The 23,083-nt window shown below is 42.7% G+C and overlaps 1 protein-coding gene across 5 annotated transcripts in view; it reads right to left on the minus strand.

The window, feature by feature from the left end:
• The window catches only part of tdh (L-threonine dehydrogenase), a 28,255-nt gene that overhangs the window by 3,485 nt on the left and 1,687 nt on the right, over positions 1-23,083 (minus strand). For 2 of the 5 annotated variants that reach the window (XM_085997011.1, XM_085997012.1), the window contains 6 exons: positions 10,378-10,570; positions 8,346-8,388; positions 7,077-7,147; positions 6,836-6,985; positions 6,278-6,450; positions 4,639-4,729 (listed from right to left, as the gene is read on the minus strand). In XM_085997011.1, the coding sequence (XP_085853137.1) occupies positions 4,639-4,729; positions 6,278-6,450; positions 6,836-6,985; positions 7,077-7,147; positions 8,346-8,388; positions 10,378-10,564 (715 nt within the window). In that variant the 5' untranslated portion in view covers positions 10,565-10,570. Of the gene's footprint in view, positions 1-4,638; positions 4,730-6,277; positions 6,451-6,835; positions 6,986-7,076; positions 7,148-8,345; positions 8,389-10,377; positions 10,571-13,651; positions 13,796-16,701; positions 17,222-17,391; positions 17,500-23,083 lie in introns of those variants that run through there. The other 3 variants (XM_085997010.1, XM_085997014.1, XM_085997015.1) reach the window with 3 other exon arrangements.

The raw sequence follows: 23,083 nt of genomic DNA on the forward strand, positions 1-23,083 counted from the left end.
TATGCTCAAACTCTTGCACAATGATGATCGGAAAGCAGGATGGTGTGATTTTAGCAGAATCAAACATTACATTGAAAACATAAATATTAAAAAGTTTGAGGCAAAAAAATTATGGTCAGGCATTGCTCAAATAAATATATATATCTAATATACACACAAAGATAAACGCAAGGAGCCACCTGCAAATGAGCTCAGTGATGTTCTTTGACATGGTTTGTTAATTTGTAACTTTGAAACTGAATTATGTCTGCCACTACTGTAATCAATTTCACCACACTAAGCAGTAATAGAATTTTTTAAAAGTTACTTTAGCATTTCAGTTTGATTTAAGAAAGGAATTTTGTAAAATATAAATCCAACCAAGATTGCATTACAAGTTCTCAATGTACTTTTCCCATTGTGCTCTCGATCCTTATTTTCTTGTGTGCTAAATTTTGGATGTGAATTATGGTGGCTCTTGACTCCTGCCCTCAGCAAATTTACCTTGCCACCTTCCTTCCTAAAACCCCTTTTATTCATGCTTTTGCTCCCTAACTCCTCCTGCTCAGTGCTCACTGCCTTGTAAAGCCCACCGTAACATTCCTTTATACATAAGGAGTTCTAAAAAAAGTGCCAAACAACTGGAAGTTGTTCTTAAAAATTATTGAGCAACACAGACCAGGAAGGTCCCAGATATGTTCTCCAATCTGCGCCAAGTTGATCTCAGTCTGGGTAGCAGTACAATTGGCCTCAGCGCCCCGAGTTATGGAGGAAAAATAAAAGAAAAAAAAAAAGCAGTCAGTGCTTCTGACCACTTCGAACAAACCCTGCTGGAAGTACACCTAGGCAGATGTCAGGTAAGAACATGATAGTGATTGGCTTGGATACCTATAGCATTTGAATAGCCTGATGACACACAATTAAGGTTCACAAATGAATGACAATTTGAGCAACCTATTGGAGAACAACGCTTTCAGAATAAGGGAGAAAATGGAGTTGAAAGCAGAGGTTTTCTTTTTTTTTTTTATAAATGCCACCAAGCAAGTTTCAGATGCAATATAAACTTTTGATGAATTGCAGGAATGTAAACTAAAACTTATCATGAAGCCAAACTTCACTGCAGTCAGATTGAGTTGATTATACAATAATGACATGGAGAAACCTGAACCACAATATTTAAAAATTCAGGAAACAGGATACTTTGTAATGGAGTCCCAAAATAACCCAGTTCACATACTCTGCCTACCTGGCAGTCTCTCATGACCTCTAAATTAGTCAAGTAATAGTTTTAGCTATACAATCTGCTCTGTGTACAAACATAGCTTACACGGAATGCAAATGTGGAATGCAAATGCAGTCTTAAAAAAAAACAGGATTAACTAGTTGTACAGCACTGATTTAGTATTGAATTCAGCAGGGTCCCTATAATTATGTGGAACCCCAGGACCAAATTCTGGGGCAGGTCTATCAGTTTCTGCAGCACATTACTAATACTTAAAAATGTAATTGCAATTTTTATTAAAAGCATTATAATTACAATCAAATGGCAATGGTAATCGACAACAACTTGGATAGCACCTGTAACATACAGAACCGTCCCAAGGCGCTGCACAACTAAGGTAAAGAATACAGACAACGAGCCAGGAAGGGGCAGATTAGAAGCAGTGACTGAAAGCTTGGTCGAAAAGATGGGTTTTGATGAGAGTTTTTTATTACTTAAACGGTGGAGGGGGTTCCAGAGAGCAGGAACAAGCCACCTAACTGTTTACCACTAAAGGCAGGGTTTATACAGAAGCCTAGAGTCAAAGATGAGGAGCATGTGAGAGAGGAAATAGGACTGGAGGAGACAGCAGACAGGCCATGAAGGGAGTTAGAGGAGAACAAAAATGTTGAATTTAATGCGGTGCGGTGGGGTGGGGTGGGGGGTCAGCCAGGATGGGGATGGAATGATAGAGCTGGATATCTCCACAGTACGCGAGAATAGTCACATCTGTAGGTGACAATGGCATATACAAGGGCTTCAGCAGTAGACAGACTGATGCAGGCAATATTACAGAAAAGTAAGTAAACAATCTTAGTAATAAACAGATTTTGGGGTTTCAACTGCCGCACAGGGTTGAACAGGATATCAAGAATTTATAATGGGGAATGAGGAAATGGCAGAAAAATTGTTTCTGTCTTCACAGAGGAAGACACAAAAAACCTCCCAGAAATACAAGAAAACCAAGAGTGTGGCGAGAATGAGGAACTTAAAGAAATTATTAGTAAAAAAACAGTACTGGCAAAATTAATGGGACTAAAAGTCAATAAATCCCAAGGACCGGATGACCTACATCCTAGGGTTTTGAAAGAGGTGGCCATTGGGATAGTGGACGCTTTGGTTGTCATCTTCCAAAATTCTATAGATTCTGGAATGGTTCCTGCAGATTGGAGGATAGCAAATGTAACCCCGCTATTTAAGAAAGGAGGGAGAGAGAAAACGGGGAACTACAGACCTGTTAGCCTCACATCAGTAGTTGGGAAAATGCTGTAATCTATTATAAAGGATGCAATAACTGGGCACTTAGAAACTAATAATAAGATTGGGCAGAGTTAACATGGATTTATGAAAGGGAAATCCTGTTTGACAAACCTATTGGAGTTCTTTGAGGATGTAACTAGTGGAGTAGACAAAGGGGAACCGGTAGATGTGTATTTGGATTTTCAGAAGGCCTTCGAGAAGGGCCCACACAAGAGGTTGGTGAACAAAATTAGGGCACATGAAATTGGAAGTAATATCCTAGCATGGATTGAGAATTGGTTAACAGACAGAAAACAAAGAGTAGGAATAAACAGGTCTTTTTCAGGATGGCAGGCTGTGACTAGTGGGGTACCGCAAGGATCGGTGCTTGGGCCCCAGCTATTCACAATCTATATCAATGATTTGGATGAGGGAACTAAATGTAACATTTCCAAATTTGCTGATGATACCAAGCTAGGTGGCAGTGGCAGTTGTGAAGAGGCTTCAAGGGGATCTCGACAGGCTCAGTGAGTGGGCGAGAACATGGCAGATGGAATATAAGGTGGATAAATGTGAAGTTATCCACTTTGGTAAAAAAACAAAGGCAGAGTATTTCCTAAATGGTAAAAGATTGGGGAATGCAGATGCTCAAAGGGACCTGGGTGTCCTTGTACATGAATCACTGAAAGTGAATGTGTAGGTGCAGGAAGGCAAATGGTATGCTAGGCCTTCATTACAAGAGGATTTGAGTACAAGAGTAAAGAAGTCTTACTCCAATTATATAGGGCCCTGGTGAGACCACACCTGGTGTACTGTGTACAATTTGTGTCTCCTTACCTAAAGAAGGATATACTTGCCATAGAGGGAGTGCAACAAAGGTTCACGAGATTGATTCCTGAGATGGCGGAACTGTCGTATAAGAGATGAGATTGAGTAAACTAGGCCTATATTTTCTTAAATTCAGAATAAGAGAGGATCTCATTAAAGCATACAAAATTATTACAGGGCTTGATAGGGTGGATGCTGGGAGAATGTTTCCATTGGCTGGGGAGTCTAGAACCAGGGGCCACAGTCTCAGGATAAAGGGTAGGCCATTCAGGACTGAGATGAGAAGAAATTTCTTCACACAGAGGGTGGTGAAGCTTTGGAATTCTCTACCCCAGAGGGCTGTGGAGGCTCAGTCATTGGGTATATTCAAAACAGAAGTCGATAGATTTCTGACTAGTAAGGGCATCAAGGGATATGGCGATAGGGCCGGTGAATGGAGTGGAGGCGGAAGATCAACCATGATCTCACTGAATGGCGGAGCAGGGCCGAATGGCCTACTCCTGCTCCTATTTCTTATGTTCTAATACAAATGTCCTGCTTCAGCCCGAGCGCGTAGCTGTGGGGGGGGGGGGGCGGAGTCAATGGCATGAAAGTAGCGTTTGTAGTGTCGGCTGTGTCAGTAGCTTTAGGTTTCCCGATGTTGAGCTGGAAAATGTAGTTACTCAGTCAAGGCTTGACGAGCGATAGGAATGGTAGAGCTGGGTTTCCTCATAGTACGTGAAAGTTGACAGCCATGTCAAAGACCAGCATGTAGATAAAGAGGAGGGGGCCATGGAGAGATTCTTGGGAGATCTGGAGGTAACAATGCAAGGAAGGAACAGAAGCCATTTCTCATGATGCACTGGCTGTGTTTAGATAGGTAGGACGACTGAGCAGTGTCTGGAGGAGCAGTTCACCATATACAATTCAAGGTAATATTAAGATTGGTATCGGGGCTCCCAATTATCTGAAAGGCATCATGTGCAGTTCCATAACCGGACAAGTACTGTGACGCTGTTTTTAATTCCCTTTTAGTGGGCATTTAAAAAAAAAAACCTTTGTAAAATTGTAGTACAGCATCAGCTGTAACAAGCCAAATCAACATGGGGGTACTATCTAGGACCAGTTGCAATGTGCTGCGAGGATCAGTGCAGCAGCAGCTGAATCACCTAAACCTTCTGATACATGATGGCTCATCCCACACCCGGATACAGCTCCTGGTCAGCAGATCTGGGATGATGCAGCTTCATCTCACTTAAACTTACTATAACTCCACTTTGTGGTGTACAACTTGTGAGCACTAGCATTACACAGTAAACAGTAATTTAAAAACCACAAGAGAGTCAACACACCTGTCGTACCACCACCAGGCTGGGTGTCTGCAGAAATGATGCCAGGGTACCTCAGGCATCGAAAGTCCATGCCATATTTGTGGTGGTAATACTATTGAGAAAACAATACATATTTAGAATTCTATATATATCTGCAAAGAAAAATGCTGATCCAGCATTGGCACCGTTAGTAAAAAGCTCTCAGAATTTAGCTGCATTTGATCAGACCTGCTTTGATCATAAAATGTCTACACCATGAGACAATTTGAAGATGATCTCAGCTGTTCATAAATGTATGTGAAAGTTAAGACAAAAGAGAGATTAAATTGAGAATTTGGAAATTAAATGACCATTAGGCTATTCTGCTATGCCTTCCACAGCCCATATACAAACCCTGCTCTACCACAGACTGTACACAACCTGTTTGAACTCCACAAGAAAAAAAGTTATGAAGTCCAACCCCTTTCTAAGCGATAAATCAAGCAAGATTTCAGAATACCCATCTAACCAACATCCTAGACCAGTTGGCATCTTTTGCATAGCCACACTTCACAGCCAGTATGCTCCACACAGCATTTTTCTCAGAAGTGAAAGACCACCACCTAACCTACTGTAATACAGGATTTTGCCCCCCCCTCCCCCCCAATCACTTATAAATATTCTGAACAGCGAAAATCCAGAACCGGTGGAATTCATTCCACCAATAACTCCTCAGATTTTCCTTTTTGCCTCTGCGTTCCATTACTAAGACCGTTTTAAATCTGGTTAGTTAACTTGCCATTAATTCCATGAGCCTTATTTTTAAAGTTCCACATATGAAGCTTTTAATAAAGTGCTTCCTGAAAACCCAAATATCTATTGGCCTGCCACTGTCAATTTAGTTACTTCCACACATAATTCCAGAGATTCTGAAAATGACCTGTTGATTCTACATCCATGTGCACAATCCTATGTCATTTATGCCTTTAAGACATTTATAACATCCTGTAAAATATTGGTTTCAGATTAACTGGTCTGTAATTCCAAAAGTCAGGCCTCACTCATGAAGTTTAATACCAAGAATTGTAAGGTTACTATGAACAGTAAATACAAAGATTATAAACAAAAAAAAAATCCACTGAACAGTTAACTAAGCATTGAAAGCGTTGTCACAACAGTCAGAAATACAAATAACAATTGCTGGGGTAAAAGAAGTAGATCAACATCATCCCAGTCCAATGAAGTAACATGCACATTATTATAAAAAGCATCAGAAAGTGCATATGTACAGCTGTGATCACAGTCCTTACAAAGACGCATGTGCAATGGAAAGCATTCGTGGGGGGGGGGGGGGGGGGGGAAAAGAGAGGGGGAGATGAAAATGAATTCTGGAGGAAGGATTTATAAAAAAGTAATGAATGAATAAAGTCAATGGAGATAGATTTTTGTGTCAAACCATATTAGAATAACTAAAGCTGAAGAATGACTTCTTTGTGCCCAGAGTTAACAATTTATAAACCAGACGCACTTGGGTTAAGTATTTTAAACGGAAATAACCAATTCCTAATCCAACTAGGAATAAAGGAAATGGATTTCTGATAGGAAAGGCTCTGATGAAATAGAACCCGGAGACAGTGAGATCAAAGGCCTTTTTATTTCAATATTCTTAAACGCCACATACCTCGCCCATTAGCTCTGCATGCACCTTGGAGACCCCATAGATTGTCCTAGGTCTCTGTACACAGAGATCAGGAGTTGGATTTCTGGGAGAAGTTGGTCCAAATGCACCAATAGTGCTGGGAACAAACAGGCGAAGGTTATGTTCAGCAGCAATATCCAAGACATTGTGCAGACCTGCAAACAGAGCAAAGTTATTATAAACTTTGAAAAACACAATTGATAGAAGTATTTGTTTAATACAATCTATTGATGGTATTAAAGAAAACTAAATCCATTACAAGCACAGAACTTTTAGTGTCCCTATCTTATGTAAGTAAATGTACTAATAGCAAATAACAGGCTTCTAAAGGCTTGATATTTTCAAAAACACATTTATATAACAGCAATTTAAGTGTACCTCAAGCTTAAATTAAAACATATTTGTGAATATACATGTAGTTAAGCGGTTTGTTTAAAATGCATTATAGTGACCATTTTTCAGGTGAAGAAAAACATGTGTGTTACTTTAGCTCAAATTCAATTGTTCCAACTATAGAAATGTCAATTGTCATGCACTCACCTGTTATATTGACATTGCGCGCTAGAGGTACATTTGCTTCCCCGACAGCACTCAGCAGTGCACTGTAGTGAATCAGCCACGTAATACGATTATTGACAACAATTTCACGCAGATTCTTGTAGTCCAAGATATCAGAATATATAAATGGCCCTGAATAGGCAAGACAAAGATTAGCTAAATGTTTATATTCTTACCTTTTCAATACTGGAAAACAAACTATTTTTAAACTCAGAGCACTTACCACTGTAGAACACATGATCTGGGGGTTTCCTGATATCAGAGAGAATTACATTGTTTTTACCAAAGCGTTTCCTGTGAAAGAATCAGCATATTTTTGTTACATACTCAGCGGAAACACACTCTGGCATGATTAATCTAAAAATCCCTCCGCTCCCCCCAAAACGGGCCAGTACTGAAGCTTTGCTTGTTCCATGATGTGTCCACATCAATAAAACAATCTATACAAGTTAGCCACAAGGCAGAAATTACCAAGCTAAAAGTTGCATTTTAATACCCATCATAAAAATTAGGACACTTTTTTCTTACACAAAAAACTTGTGTTTTTTTAATTTTGTTGTGGTTTTTTGTAAATTTACTAAAAATGAAAATACACTCAGATTACTCCTATGATATGAATATCAATAGTGACATACTTTTCCCACACTAATCCTCTATTAGATTCAACTGAATTAATCATATAATAAAGCGACACCGGGGGGGGGGGGCGGTAGAGTTTCCGCTTCAGGCACAATCGGGAAATTGCGCTGGTTAGGTTGAAGTTCAAATTTCCAATAACTCATTTGCATAATCACAACATAAAATCTTCCATGAACCAGTGCAATCAGGCAGCTTAATAGGATGTAATCGTGTTTTTTCTTCTTTCCATTAAAACATATTCATTGATATCCAAGAGTGGTAACCTGGTGCAGCTTTATTAATACAGCTGAAAATGGATTTAATCACATTTTTAATAAGTGTCCAGTCCTCCACCTGTGAGTAACTGGATTTAAAATCATGGAAAAAATTTTTTTTAAACTATACTGAACCATTTACTAGTTTCATTGTTGTACACTAGTTGGTTTTAGTAAAATTAAATATTCTGAGATATAAAAAAAACTGTAAAAACGTGCCTTCTAGTGCCTGTGCACCCAGAAATTTAACACAATTTGAAGAGTCTTCCCAAACCAGCACAATCTTGCAAATTTGACCTGGGTGCATGGCCAGTTTTGTTGGTGGGGCCTGATCTCGGGCAAATCTTAAGCCACTGTAAAGATCATGAAAAACACCAATGGTTTTGGGGTCTAACTCACTTACGTTTAAAATCCCCCGATCTTTTGTGTTGGTTTGGCCGATTCCACCCAGATTGTGCTGATATTACTAGTGGAAACTCTACCCCATGGTACTCAATGAAGTGAGCTTCAAACTTTCATACTGCAGTTTTGTCAAGTTCATCAGCTGTTACACATTCACCATTTGAATAATGTTCAAATGCAATGTTACAGTTACATACCGTAGCAAGTTAGCAAGGCCCACACCAAGTTGCCCTAAGCCACCTGAAATGCAGAACACTTATTAGCATAAAACTGAAACAACACATTTGCTTTCAACAGCAGAAGACAACTACTACAAATCTGGCACAGTCCTGCTTGGTTGGAAAAATTCATGTGCACTTATCTCTGCAAGCTCATGTTTATAATTCAGAAGAGTACCGACAGCCCCAGGCAAGACACACCGATTTTTAAATGCAACTTTGGATATCTTGGTAGAACAGCAATTCACAACAGTGACTATACACACCATTAATTATATGGTTTGTAAAATTATTACTTTTCATTTGCACAATGTAATGCAAAATAGTAATACATTATCAGAGAATGTTCAAAGCATACAATTCTACAGGCTGTATAATGGCACCAGTTGTGCAACATAGCACATGGAATATAGCTAAAGTGTTTGTTAGAATTATCCACTTATATTTAACAAAGTTAAAAGAGATTAATAACTAAATTGTTCCATGACCACCATTGCACAAGACCAGCTGCTAGATTTGTGTAAACAAGTCACTTATATAAAAAGGTGTACATAGCAACACCAGTTTGTTAGAACAGACTTGAGAGATAACTGCGCAGTGAATCCCATATCTCTGTTCCGGAGTAGTAACGATTAATTTTTTCTATTGTTTGACTTTTTTATTTGACTTTGTATTTTGAAGTGCTACTCTGTATTTCAGTGCTGTTAATAGAAGCAATTATAGACATTTATTACAGCGAGCTTGATTATCTGAGGTCTAGAACCTTAAGACTTCCAATATTGGAGGCAACAGTAGTTCCCAATGATTAAAAATTGCACGTTGATACCCACTTTGCACTATTTTAGTTGTTCTTGGCTGGGGTGGTGGTAGGGCTCCTATAATTGTCCTCAAGTGCCCTTGGGTTGGGGCAGGGTTAAAAATATTAGCTGGGTTCTGGTCTCGCTAGTTATTCAGTGATTCACGCTTGGAATGCATGCGTGGATGTAACAGGTCAAGCGAGGACAGCACCAGACGTGGCTATGCCAAATAGACTGTTGATGTGAAGAACAACAACTTGAGCAAGTTGTTGGAGGGTGCCTGCTATCTGCAGAGCTATAGCCAAACAAGAGGCTAAATGTCTTCAGGAGGGCAAGAGAGAAAATTGGACAGAAAAGAAGAAATGAAAACATAAAACTGGGGTAGAAATCTACGGCTGAAAATTCAGTAGCCTTAGCGCCTCATTTGAGGCGCTAGAGGGCCTTGCGCCGGAGTTATGGCCAGTAGTGAAATTCCCTGGGGCCCTAAATCGGCGTTGCTCCGGTAGCGCTGTGCCGGCACCGATGACGTCATCGGTGTGCGCAGCGTCCCGGTTGCCGTGGTAACCCGCCCGAACTCCGAAATTGAGTTGCGGCCGCCTCGCCCGTGGCAGCCGCAACCAGCGTTTTGTCAGAGGTGCCTTACTGCAGTTAGAGCCGGCGCATTAAAGGCCCCGCGGCGGCCGGCCGCCTGCCCGCAGCTCCCTCCCCGGACTTCTCTCCCCCCCCGGAACAGATGCAAGCCCGGCACTTGTCTGAGGTGCCGGGCTCATTTTTAAGCAGATTTGCGCGGGCCGCGGCCGGGTGCAGGCAGCTCCTCCTTAACGGAAGGAGGAGGCCTGCACTTCCCCAGCCTGCCGCACCGCATCGGGTGCCGCAGCGCCGGAATTGCGGCGCGAAACGGCAGTTAGCGCCCTTTTCCAGGCGCTAAGACCCTTCAGTAGCGCCGGCAGCCGTTTGGGCGCGGCGCCACTGAATTTTTGGCACGCGCAGGGGACTTAGTGCCGGCACTAATTTCCGGCGCTAAAGCCCTGGCTAAGCCAAAACCCAATTTCTAGGCCCTAGTACTTAGAGCACACCTCCTTTTCCGACAACATTTAAAAAGCCACCAAAGTCAAAGATCAAAAACTCAAATTAAAAAAGTGCCTAATTTTATATCGAGTCACATTTTGTACCAGCATACCGGAAGATATCAAATGAAAAAACTGGATACATACCTGTGATAAGAACACGGGGGTGATCCGATTCAGCAAAAGACACAGAGTGATAGCTAGCATCTGCATTTACTTGTCTTGGGGAGCAGCTCATAAGCCGGACAGTCACAGCAGGAATGTGGCAACTGCAACCATTGCTCAACAGCGCCTGCTTGGCAGTCTTGGCCAAATTCCTGAAAACTGGCATCATTCACGTCTGAGGAAGAAATGACACAAAGTTTACCCAGAGTAATTAATACTCCAAATCATGCTCATTAAATTCTAAAAGAATCTTCATTGGCACAATTACATAGAGAGTCTATAGTATAGAAACAGGCCATTCGACCCAACTGGTCCGTGCCGGTGTTTATGTTCCACACGAGCCTCCTCCCACCCCTCTTCATTTAACTGTCAGCATAGCCTCCTATTCCTTTCTTCCTCGTGCTTATCTAACTTCCCCTTAAATTCATCTACGCTTTTCACCTCAACTACTCCTTATGGTAGCGTGTTCCACATTCTTACCACTCTCTTGGTAAAGAATTCCCTATTGTCTTTATTAGTGACCATCTTATATCTATGGCCTCTAGTTTTGGACTATCATGTTAATTCAGTTTAACTCAATTATGTACTTTGGGCTAAACTATGTTATTCTTTATGTTGTGTTTTTCAAGTTTCAGTACAAGATCTATTGTTTGTTCCTCTTATCTCAGTAGTAATCCAACCAATTCTCATTCCCTCATATGCCTGTGTAAACAGGCATCAAAAAGACTCAAATCTCAGTTGGTATGGGTTATGTCCAAAAGTTGTAGGTTTTGTTATAACCCTCCATCTGACTCAAGTACACAAAGTTTTGAGATCATATTGAAATCCTAGTGTCAGTACAAAATAAGGTGTAAATGGTACACATATTCACACTGTCACCTGGATTGTGAAAAATGCTAAGGAGAAGTACTGGTGGGTACGTACTAATCGGAGAAGTTCATTTTACAACGAAAACAATCAAAAAAATATTGCAGAGATATGAATGACACTGCATGTTGTGTATATACAAATATCAATCCAAAAAGAGAATGACGATCAATGCCTTTTAAGCTATGGTAGCAGGGACAGCATCTACTTCAGTTTTCTGACACAACTGATAACAACAGATTGCTCTCCCCGCGTGACATTTTAAAATAGTTAACTTCCAATGCATTCAGCAAACATTCTCCGGACACATCTTATTCCCTTAAGCATCCTGATTTCACCAGAAGAACAACAAGCTGTTATAGAGCACATACTATACCCAAAGTAAACTGATCACACAAGTTATGCATAACTTCTAGCTCCAGCCCCTGACAAATAACGTGTAGCCTACACAAACATGTACAACACAATCTGCAGATTTTTCACATCAAACCATTTCTGTTTGCTGTAATTGCAGCTGATCAACAAAATGCAAAAAATGACCCAAAGTGGGAGACAGTCAACACTTCTCACACACCCCTTTCATGACACAACAGATGAGGGAATATAAATAAACCGTTAGAAAGTGGGTAGTCCAGGTCAAAATCTCGAATACAAAGTTATTTGTGTAATGCATCTTTTTAGCAGCACATTATAATCAGATTAAAAGAAAAATCTGCAAATGCTGGAAACCAAAATCACAAAAAAATAGTTCTGACAAAGGGTCTGCACCCAAAACGTTAACAGATAATCTGTGCATTTTCAGCATTATCTTAATACATTATGCTCATGGATGGTGTGGGAACCCTTGATGAGGCAGCGTGTTGTTTATAGACAGTGAGGATCTGGGATCTTAAAGATTTGAATGTCTGAGTTCAGAACTGTACCAGAGTGGGACTGAAGGATCTGTTGAGCTCCACACCCAACGTGTCCCCGGGCAGTTTTTAGGCTGGAGTCATAGTAGGGGAAGAAATATGTTAAGACAGAGCAAAGTGCCTGTTTGCTGCTCGCTAAACAATGCTTAAACCTAACTTAGCATCTTTATCAATTCAGGTCAATAATCAGAATTCAAACAATCTCATGTGAATAATTTGCCCAGGTGCAAAAATGAACATACATTGATGTGCACGATTTGTCTTCACTCGGGTTGCAGTTAGGCCGTGTCCAAATAAGCCTAACCCATAAAACCACTACCATTGGCAAAGAATTTATGCCCCCTGCATGAATGTTCTGTAAAAACCCTGGTTGCTTACTGAATTGCACACCACAGCATACTCTAGAACACACCCCCATTACAAAGGACGCTTACTTTCTTAAAACATTGGAGTTATTTCACCCAGCATATAATTTTTTTTTTTTTTTTTCCCCCGAGTTGAACCACTCTTTTTAAACAGGCATTTTCTCTCCATTTCCTAGACCTTCCCAGGCTATATAATATCTTCACTGCGAAGACAACTTATACAGTTCTTCATTCTGAAACCAGCTGCTGAGAAATGTGCGACTGCCCCTCTTCCTACATGGAAATATCCAACCACACCTTTTGACAACTGCTTGTATGAGACTGACAGCTCACCACAAATTAAATATTCAAACTTGTGCCCTACTATCCTATGACACAACACAGTGATACAACACCAAGCCCACCTCCGCCCACCCCCCCTCCACCAACCCAAAAACATATTTGGTGACAAAAAGGGCTGGCACATTGATGTGTCAATAGGCAATGCCACACAGTAGAAACTACAGGTTGCTGATTTCAGCCAGGCTGGTCTACCATTCCAACAGCTGAACAACTAAGAGTTGTCTTGACGGTGGCCTGAAAGCAGGTTACACAGGTACATGGCCAGAGAGGGTATCACACCCTCACAAAATAATCCATGCACTACTTTCTGATATCAGAAGGACTTGGCAGCTGCCAAAATCCAAATGTAAACTGGACAAATTCAGAACTCAAAATGCATAACAGGGACCACCAGATAAAGTAGAGGTTCCTTTCAGTTAGAGACAGAGCTCTATAAAACAGACTAGATTCCCTTCTGATGAGCCATTCCATAATCACACTAATATTTGCAAGTTCAAGTACATTTTGTATAATAAGTTAAAAAAAAAATCCCCATAACAAAGTCAGCAAAATCCACCTGAAGGATAGATATCAACACTAGGCCAATTCAGCAGCATGGAGCCTCTCCTCCAGATACCTACTTCTCGGGCCAGACCTCGCTGTCACCACTATTCCAGGAAATGCTTTACTAGGAAAGGTTGCACATGCGCACACTTCAGCAGACTGGGACTAAAGGAAGAGAGGTAGGGGAAAAACATGGCAAGAGGTGAAATAAGTCAAGCTTGCCGTTACCCAGCATGACTACTCCACACAGAATTCTCCCCTTCTGTCATTTGAATGCACAAATCCAAAAAAAGTCCCAGGAAGAGCTATGCTTTCTCTAATAGATACTAAGCCAAGGCTTCACAGATCTGCATGTATATAGTGGTTCTTGAATTTCCCTGTAATCAAATCAAATACAAATGATTAATCCAGTCAGTATAAGCAGCATCGCCTTCACACTAGCTGCAGTCACGCAAACGCCCCTATAAATATGCCTTTGACTGATAATGGTAGTAATTAAATTGAGCCTAAACGGTGGTTCGGTTTGACAAAGTACTCTGAACCCTTCCACTGTCACCCCCGGGTATTCATTACTTAATTTGAGGATTTTCTTCAGATGCAACAATTACTTGGGGACCTTATTTGAAGTATATAAAATATTAAAGTAAACCAGAAAACGTAATTTGTCAGACAGCAAGGTAGCGATGAGAACATACCTTGAAAATCTAGTCGAGTGCTAAAATGGGAAAACTAAAAGAATGAGCTTTTCTTAAGTAATTTGCTATATATTACATAGAATTTACAGCACAGAAACAGGCCATTCGGTCTGTGCCAGTGTTTACACTCAACTCAAGCCTCTTCCCACCCTACTTAATCTAGTCTTTCTGCATATCCTTCTTATCCTTTCTCCCTCATGTGCTTATCTAGCTTTCCCTTAAATGCATCTATGCTATTTACCTCAACTACTCCATGTGGTAGCAAGTTCCACATTCGAACCACTTTCTGGGTAAAGAAGCTTTTACAGTAACTATCTTATATTTATGGCCCCTAGTTTTGGTCTCCCCACAAATGGAAACATCATCTTTGTGTCTACCCTATCAAATGGACATCAGCAAGGCTGATGCAGCCTTCATACTATTTTTAACCTGAGAAGCCAATACAATGCAATCAAATCAATGCTATATTTATCAGCTGGGCAATTATTTAATTTTGATGGTTAAGAATGAGAAAAATGACCTATTTTGAGAAAAAAATGACCTTTTCTTATGGATTTCTTAAAAACTGTTTTGAGATCAGATGGTAAAATTCAGAGTGCACTGGTAACATTTTGGAAATAGCCTCTTACACATTCACAGATCAAATTACTGGCCTTAACTTATTAGTGAAATGGGTTATCATTTTTTATACAATGAAGATCCTTTGAACTTTTCTTCCTTTTAAGCTGTAACTGTGCCACCCTAGATAATAATCTTGGTACATTGTTTTCAGTCCCCGCCACAAACTCTGTTCCCTAGCCACTGACTCCATCCCTCTCCCCAACATCTGTCTGAGGCTGAACTACACTGTTCGCAACCTTGGTATCATATTTGACCCTGAAATGCACTTCCGACCACATATCCGCAGCATAACTAAGACCGCCTATTTCCACCTCCGTAACATCACCCGTCTCCGCCCTTGCCTCAGCTCATCTGCTGCTGAAACCCTCATCCATGCCTTTGTTACCTCTAGGCTTGACTATTCCAACGCACTCCTGGCTGGCCTCCCACGTTCTACCCTATGTAAACTTGGTCATCCAAAACTCGGCTGCCTGTGTCCTAACTCGCACCAAGTCCCGTTCACCCATCACCCCTGTGCTCCTGACCTAAACTGGCTCCCAGTTAAGCAACACCTCGATTTCAAAATTCTCACCTTTGTTTTCAAATCCCTCCATGGCCTTGTCCCTCCCTATCTCTGTAATCTCCTTCAGCCCCACAACCCCCCGAGATGACCGCGTTCCTCTTAATTCTGCTCTCTTGAGCAACCCTGATTATAAATCGCTCAACCCCATTCTCTACCCCAGAGAGCTATGGGTAATCAATCGCTCAGTGGAATTCTCTACCCCAGAGAGCTGTGGAGGCGGAGTCATTGCATATATTCAAGGCGGAGATAGACAGATATTTGAGCTTAAGGGGAGTCCAGGGTTATGAGGAGCTGGCGGGAAAGTGGAGTTGAGGCCAAGATCAGATCAACCATGATCTTATTGAATTGCGGAGCTGGCTCGAGGGGCCAAATGGCCTACTCCTGCTCATAAAAACATAGAAGATAGGAGCAGGAGTAGGCCATTCGGCCCCTCCAGCCTGCTCCGCCATTCAATGAGATCATGGCTGATCATCCAAACTCAGTACCCTGTCCCTGCCTTCTCCCCATATCCCTTGATCCCTTTAGCCTTAAGAAATATATCTAACTCCTTCTTGAATATATTTAATGAATTGGCCTCAACTGCCTTCTGTGGTAGAGAATTCCACAGGTTCACCACTCTCTGGGTGAAGAAATTCCTCCTCATCTCTGTCCTAAATGGCTTACCCGTTATCTTTAGACTATGACCCCTGGTTCTGGACTCCCCTGCCATCGGGAACATCCTTCCTGCATCTAGTCTGTCTAGTCCTGTTAGAATTTTATAAGTTTAAATGAGATCCCCTCTCATTCTTCTAAAATCCAGTGAGTATAAGCCCAATCGACCCAATCAATTCCTATTTCTTATGTTCACCCATTGGTGGACGTTCCTTCTGTTGCCTCGGCCTTAAGCTCTGGAATTCCTTGCTTAAACCTCTCCGCCTCGTTACCTCTCTTTCCTCCTTTAAGACACTCCTTAAAACCTATCTCTTTACCTACCCTAATTTCTCCTTATGTGGCTCGTGTCAATTTTTTTGTGGTCTATCACTCCTGTGAAGCGTCTTGATACGTTTTACTACGTTAAAGGCGCTATATAAATACAAGTTGCTGTTGTCATCGTCGTCCCTATAATCCCCTCTATTTAAATGAACTCACTGCAGTCTCCTACTCTTAACTCATTCTTTCCCAGACCTCGGCGTTTATTTCCTCATACTTTTGGGGCTTAGAAAACCCAAGGTAGACGTCATTTAATCACTACTTCCTGATTTACGTCTTGTTCTCTTTTAATCCTTTTAACGGATGTTGTTCTTCATTGTGGGCCTTGGTCCTTCTTTGGTTTGTCAATTAAAAAAAATAAAGCCCGGCAAATAAAGTGCAACGGAAATACCATCATCCAGACAAGAAAGTCGATTAATAATGTCTCACACCTTTAAAACCCAACACCGATGTAATTCTTGGGCAATCTGAAGGAAGACAAGTTGGGCAATCCGATGGTTTTGAAGCTGCACTAACGTCCCTTGCAACCCAACCTTAGAATTGCATTGGCCCATTCAATTCTCGAGTAACAGAATCTGAAAATAGCCCATAAATGAAACAGCCGGCACATGAAACCTGCCTGCCGATTTCAGACAAGGACTAAGCCCGCCCCTTCTACGCTTGTGTAAGTGACAGCATCTCAAGAACACGTTGTGAAGACTATTTAGAGAGACGAGGAGGATAGGCCAGCAGCCGGCGCGGTCACATCAGACCTCGAGACAGAAAGTTCACTCATTTCCGCATCTCCCGGCGATGCCCCAAAGGCAGGCCGCCACCGACACCCGGCCCACACCCCTCGAGTCACTCAACGTTAACCGCATACGGCCGAGCCCCCAACAGGGGGAGGATGAGGAGGGGGTGAATCGGAGCAGCGCTGAGCCCGGTCCTCCCACCCCCGGGGAGCCGCTCGGTTCTCCCACCCCCCGGGGTGCAGCCCGGTCTTCCCATCCCCCTGGGGGGGGGGGGGGGCGCCGGTTCTCCCACCCCCCCCCCGGGGGGCAACCCGGTTTTCCCACCGCCCGGTCCTCCCCCCGGTGTTCCCATCCCCCCGGGGGAGCCGCCCGGTTTTCCCGCCGCCCTACCTGAGCCGGGGAACTTAGCACCAACTCTCGCTGCTCTCACCCTCGCGGCTCCGATTGCATCAGCCCGCGTCGCGCGCCTTTTATTCCGCGGAACGAGCGACTGTCTAACCGCCGATTGGCCACTATTGCCGAACCTCCCACCGCTCATTAGTCCGAGCGGAGGAGTGTCGCTGTCAATCACTGTGCCAGAGCCCATCGACGTCACCTCGCAGTCTCCGAGCAACCAAAAGACAGGTCCCCACGTGGAACAGTCTACGCTCTGACGGAGGCTGACGGCTGTGTATTTTCCAGACCATTTTCACGCAGCATCAGCCTGTTGTGAGCTAGATGGTCTGATGAACAAAGTACTGTATCATACAGTTAATTCCATAGGTGAGAACTCGAACCCGACACCAGCCGTGTAGTGCTACACTCATCTTTAATCAAGGATGCAGGCGGCAATTATTTTAAATTTCCTTGAAAGTACTACCCCCGCCCCACCCTGTGCAGCATGCTGAGACAGACGTACCAACGCAGAGACATTCCTTCCTCCCCCCCACATCAGTTTATTACCAAGAGTTTTTTCTTCAGCATTGGATTAAAGAAACGAGATTAACCTTCAACATTTAGTCTCTATGTTGTAGTTTGCATGTATCCCTTTTTTAAATAGTGCAAATGAATTCCCCATTGCACTCTGCATGTCAAGTAATGTAACCCACAGCTAAACAATAGCATTTATATAGGATCTATTATATAGAAAAAAAGTCTCAAGGCACTTTACAGAAGTGTAATCAAACAAAAATGGACGCTGACCCAAAGGAGGAGATATTGAGAGGTGGTCAAAAGCTTGGTCAAAGAGCTGTGTTTAAAAGACGCTCTTGTGAGGGTGTGTGGAAAGGCAGAGATGGCTGAAGACACAATGGTAGGGCAAACGGGAGGGTGAGAGAAGTAGAATACTCAGAGGAACACACAATTCGGGGGGGGCGGGGGAGGTCAACAGAGATAAGGAGGGCAAAGCGATGAAGGGATTTAAATACAAAAATGAGAATTTCAAATTTAAGGTGTTGGGTGACTAGGAGCAATATTCATTAAAAAAATTTTTGGGTGCATGGCCGATTCAAAATAGAGCACATGTGCAGTTTTTCCTATTTAAAAGCTGGTGTTCCCGCTGCAGGGAAGCTGCAGAGCTTAATGGGAACATTGGTTCCTGGTCAATGTAGGTCAGCAAGGACAGGAGTGACGGGGGAGTGGGATGTGACGCAAGATAAGATACGGTCAGAATTTTGGATGAGCTGAAATTTACAGAGCATGGAGGATGAGAGGATGGTCAGGAGTGCATTGGAATAGTTGTCTGGAGATGACCCAAAATCGTAAGAAAGTAGTAGCTGGTGCCTCGACAGATCCTTCGAAGAAAGCCGAGAGAAACAGAGTGTTTTTCTATGGGGGATTCAAGCTTGTATTGGTGGCAGAAGTGTCAGCAGGCTGACGAGTAGTGATGGGCTAGGGTAGGAACTGGGAGGCAAAGTAACCAAGGGAGAGAAATTAAAGGTGGCATAAGTGGGTGACACATAGGGGAGAGAGGGCCCAAGAGGGGGCCACCTTACCCGAAATTTTCTCTGAAATCACTTCAGGAACCTGACAAATCTGAAAACAAAATATTCAGTTCGTGATTTAAATACCTTCTGCTTGCAGCGGTCGAGCTGAAGGAGGACTTTGGCCATGGTGTATTGTCCAATGTGGTAATCTGGAAGTGCACAATCATGTAAAACTCAGGCTACTAAACCTGATTTTTGTGATAATTGAGGTCTTTGTTATAACAACATGAAGAATGGAAGGATATAGAGAGAGCGATAGAGGGAGAGAGAGAGAGACGTATAGATAGATATATAGAGATAGAGATAGATATAGATAGATAGATTAAATAATGACCTGGATATTGGAATACAGAGCAGTTTCTAAATTTGCCGATGACACCAAACTTGGGGGGTGTCAAACTTGGGATGATACCAATCGACTGCAACAGGACATAGAAAGACTAGCAGAATGGGCAGACAAGTGGCAGATGGAATTTAATACAGAGAAGTGTGAGGTGATGCATTTTGGCAGAAGGAACAGGGAGAGGCAATATACACTTAATGGCACAGTTTTAAAGAGTGTGCAGGGACAGAGGGACCTGGGAGTTAATGTCCATAGGTCCCTGAAGGTGGCAGGACATATTGGGAAAGTGATTAGCAAAGCATGTGGGATCTTGGGTTTCATAAATAGAGGTATTAAATACAAAAGTAGAGAAGTTATGCTGAACCTTTATAAAGCACTGGTTAGGCCACAACTGGAGTATTGTATCCAGTTCTAGTCACCACACTTTAGGAAGGATGTGAAGGTCCTCGAGAGGGTGCAGAGGAGATTTACCAGAATGGTTCTGGGGATGGGGGATCTTAATTACAAGGACAGCTTGGAGAAGCTGGATTTGTTTTCATTAGAGCAAAGGAGGTTGAGGGGGGATTTGTTAGAGGTGTACAAGATTATGATGGGTTTGGATAGACAGGGAAAGGCTGTTCCCACTAGTTGATGGTACAAGGACTAGGGGACACAGAGTTACAGTTTTGGCAAGAGATACAGGGGGGACGTGAGGAAAAACTTTATGCAGCGAGTGGAGAGGACCTGGAATTCGTTGCCGACGGAAGTGGTGGAACCTGAGACAATCAATGTTTTCAAGGGGAGACTGGATAGGCACTTGAGAGAAATAAACTTGCAGGGCTACATGGATAGAGCAGGGGAATGGGACTGACTGGATTGCTCTACAGAGAGCTGGCAGGGACTCGATTGGCCGAATGACCTCCTTCTCTGCTGTTATGACTCAATGACTCCCCAATCTCCAAAGATAATCGTGCAAGGTTCAGAATGTTCATAGATCCCCAGGGTTCTTGCTCAACCAGAGAAGAACCCAAAGAATGTTATAAATGGTGGTTCACAAGGACACTTGAGGTGGTAATGTTATCTTTAGAAGTTGTTCATTCTTGAAACTTGTACTGGGGAATTTAAGAAACGGAGTGACGGGGGGGCACGGTGGCATAGTGGTTAGCACTGTTGCCTCACAGCACCAGGGACCCGGGTTCAAATCTGGCCTCGGGCGACTGTCTGTGTGGAGTTTGCACATTCTCCCTGTGTCTGCGTGGGTTTCCTCCGGGTGCTCCGGTTTCCTCCCACAGTCCAAAGATGTGCAGGTTAGGTTGATTTGGCTATGATAAATTGACCCTTAGTGTTAGGGGATTAAATACGTGGGGTTACGGGGATAGGGTGGGATATGTGTCGGTGCAGGCTCGATGGGCCGAAATGGCCTCTATCTGCACTGTAGATTCTGTGATTCTGCTGCCAACGACTAGAAGCTGCGCAGAAGCGTACTGCGCATTAATCTAGAACCGGAAGCATGATGTTTCTGGGGGGGGTTTAAAATACACGATCCCGCTCCCTCCCCGGCATTTAAAACTTTTTTTTTTTAATAAACGAGCTCACTCCAGTAATGAGCCAGAAGCACACGTGCAGAACGCTTCTACGCAGCTTCCGGTTCGTTGGCAGCCGTCGCGTCCTTTCAGAAACTACACGACATTTATTTTAAATGAATTACCGCCTGTGTTAAAATAAAGCCACATGGAAATCTGGGGATCTATCTGCTGCATTTTTACCCGATAAAGTTGCCAGCGCTCCAGGACTGTCCTGGCGTTTCCAGGGATTAAAGATTAATTTCCCAGATTAATGCGAGCAACCCAGGAGAAAATTCATAGGGGCATTAAAAAAAGTGTTTTCTTTGAACACTTTCATTTGTTAGATATAAAAATATCGCACTTCATTGTCCTGTGGCTCTTAATTTTTATTTCAACAGTAATCACGAAAATAATGAAATGAAGAAAAAGTTTTAAAAAAAAGTAACATTAAAATTTTAAAATGGTACAATGTATTGTTTTATGGGGGGTATAATAGATAAGTAGATTGATTGTAACTTGGAAGCAGAGTAGCTAAAAATGGTATTAACTACAATATTTCCTTAAATTATGGAATGTTTCAGTCCATTTCAAAAACCATTTATGTGTATTTATGTTTAAAACATCGTCACATACCACAAAGTTTTCAGTTAATGTGCCTCTGACTCATGAAAAATGTAGACTTTTGGTTTCACGTGTCTGCTGATGTACAAGTACATTAAAACATTCCTATTACAAATTTGATGATCATGCTTGGGCGAGGTGGGTTAATAACAGTATCATAGGGCTGAATTTTGCCGGCGCTCAGACTGCGGGTTTGGAGGCGGGTCGGGTCCACTGTCAAAATCCAAAAGATGGACAGCGACCTGGTGTCCCGCTCTGAACCCACCTCCTTGTCAGTTTCCGAAGTGCTGGTTCTGCCTGCGCTTTGCAGACACGGCACTAAGCGGCTGGTCATTCAATTGTGCTTGTTAGGAGTGCGTTTAAAGTAATTAAATCCCCAATTTCCCAGCTCCAAAGCATTTTGCCAAGTTTTCCACAAGGTTCCCATCGCTCGGGGATCACGCCAGGCAAGTATGTCGGGTTCTGAATAACTCTCCATTTCTTTCAATAGGTGACAGCTGCAAAAGTGGCTTAAAACCAGCCATTTTACAGCTGGTCAGTTTCCAATCTTAGAAGCTGGAGCATTAATGATTTGGAACCCACTTTTGAGCTTTATGCACTTTTGAAGTGTTTGGAGTAATCTCTCTATCCACTGTCACCTCCCTGGAACAACCAATCTCAACATTGGCAGATTACTTCGGTCATCTTAACCTCACCTGTCATCTATTCCATCAGCTTCGGTGCCCTTGAAAAAAATCTCACCTTGGCCCTCAGAATTCCAACATGATCAGCCCCGACACCAGCACAACCAACATCCACACCAACATTCTCCGCAATCAACTAATGTTGCATTGGACACAGGGCATCATCACCCATGCACATTGCTGCCTGGGACGCCAGTGATGAAGTCACCATGTCCATATTTGCTTCACTTAACACTGAACACCCTGACCGTCACATGGTGCACCAGGTTGGCACCACCTCATACCAGCACCATAAAGCATCCCTTCAATGTCCAAGCCATTCCTTTCACACTCATCACCATTGGGTGGGTGGGGAACGTTATTTTTCACCATTCACTGGAACTCACGAAGACTCTCAAAGGTGCACACAAATCTGTCCAAGAAGACAAAGTGGTGACAATAAGGATTTCAATGTTTGACAACACAATAACAGAAAGTTTACATGAACATTGGCTAAAACACCCAAGTGCCTACCCTTGTGTGTTGTTAGTTGATATGATTGCATTGGGATGAGTGTGAGTGGTGGCTAGTGAGATGGTGAAGTGATAATGTAGATAGAGAGGGATAGGTGGAGGTGCAAGATAAGTTGGCGTGAGTAAGGATGTGCAGGAGTAGGGAAGGCAGAGTGATGGGGATGTGATGAGTGGCACAGCAGGATGAGGTGGAGTGTGGCTTTGCAATAACGTTTTGTGATCTACTGTGATCATTGAAAGGTTTGCACCACTGCAGTCTGGTCCTCCTGACGACATCCCTGCTTGTGTCCTCCTGTGCAATGTGCAACCAGGCTGTGTTGGTGTCCTGGGGAGGTGTCTTCCGCCCGTGTGAAGGGAAGAGAACCTCCCTGCGTGCTGTGACTCCCTTCATAAGCATATGGAGGGAGTCATGGGA

Source organism: Somniosus microcephalus, chromosome 9 (assembly GCF_052327205.1).
Source record: "Somniosus microcephalus isolate GS21.2 chromosome 9, FLI_Smic_1.0, whole genome shotgun sequence".
Classification (NCBI taxonomy): Eukaryota; Metazoa; Chordata; class Chondrichthyes; order Squaliformes; family Somniosidae; genus Somniosus; species Somniosus microcephalus.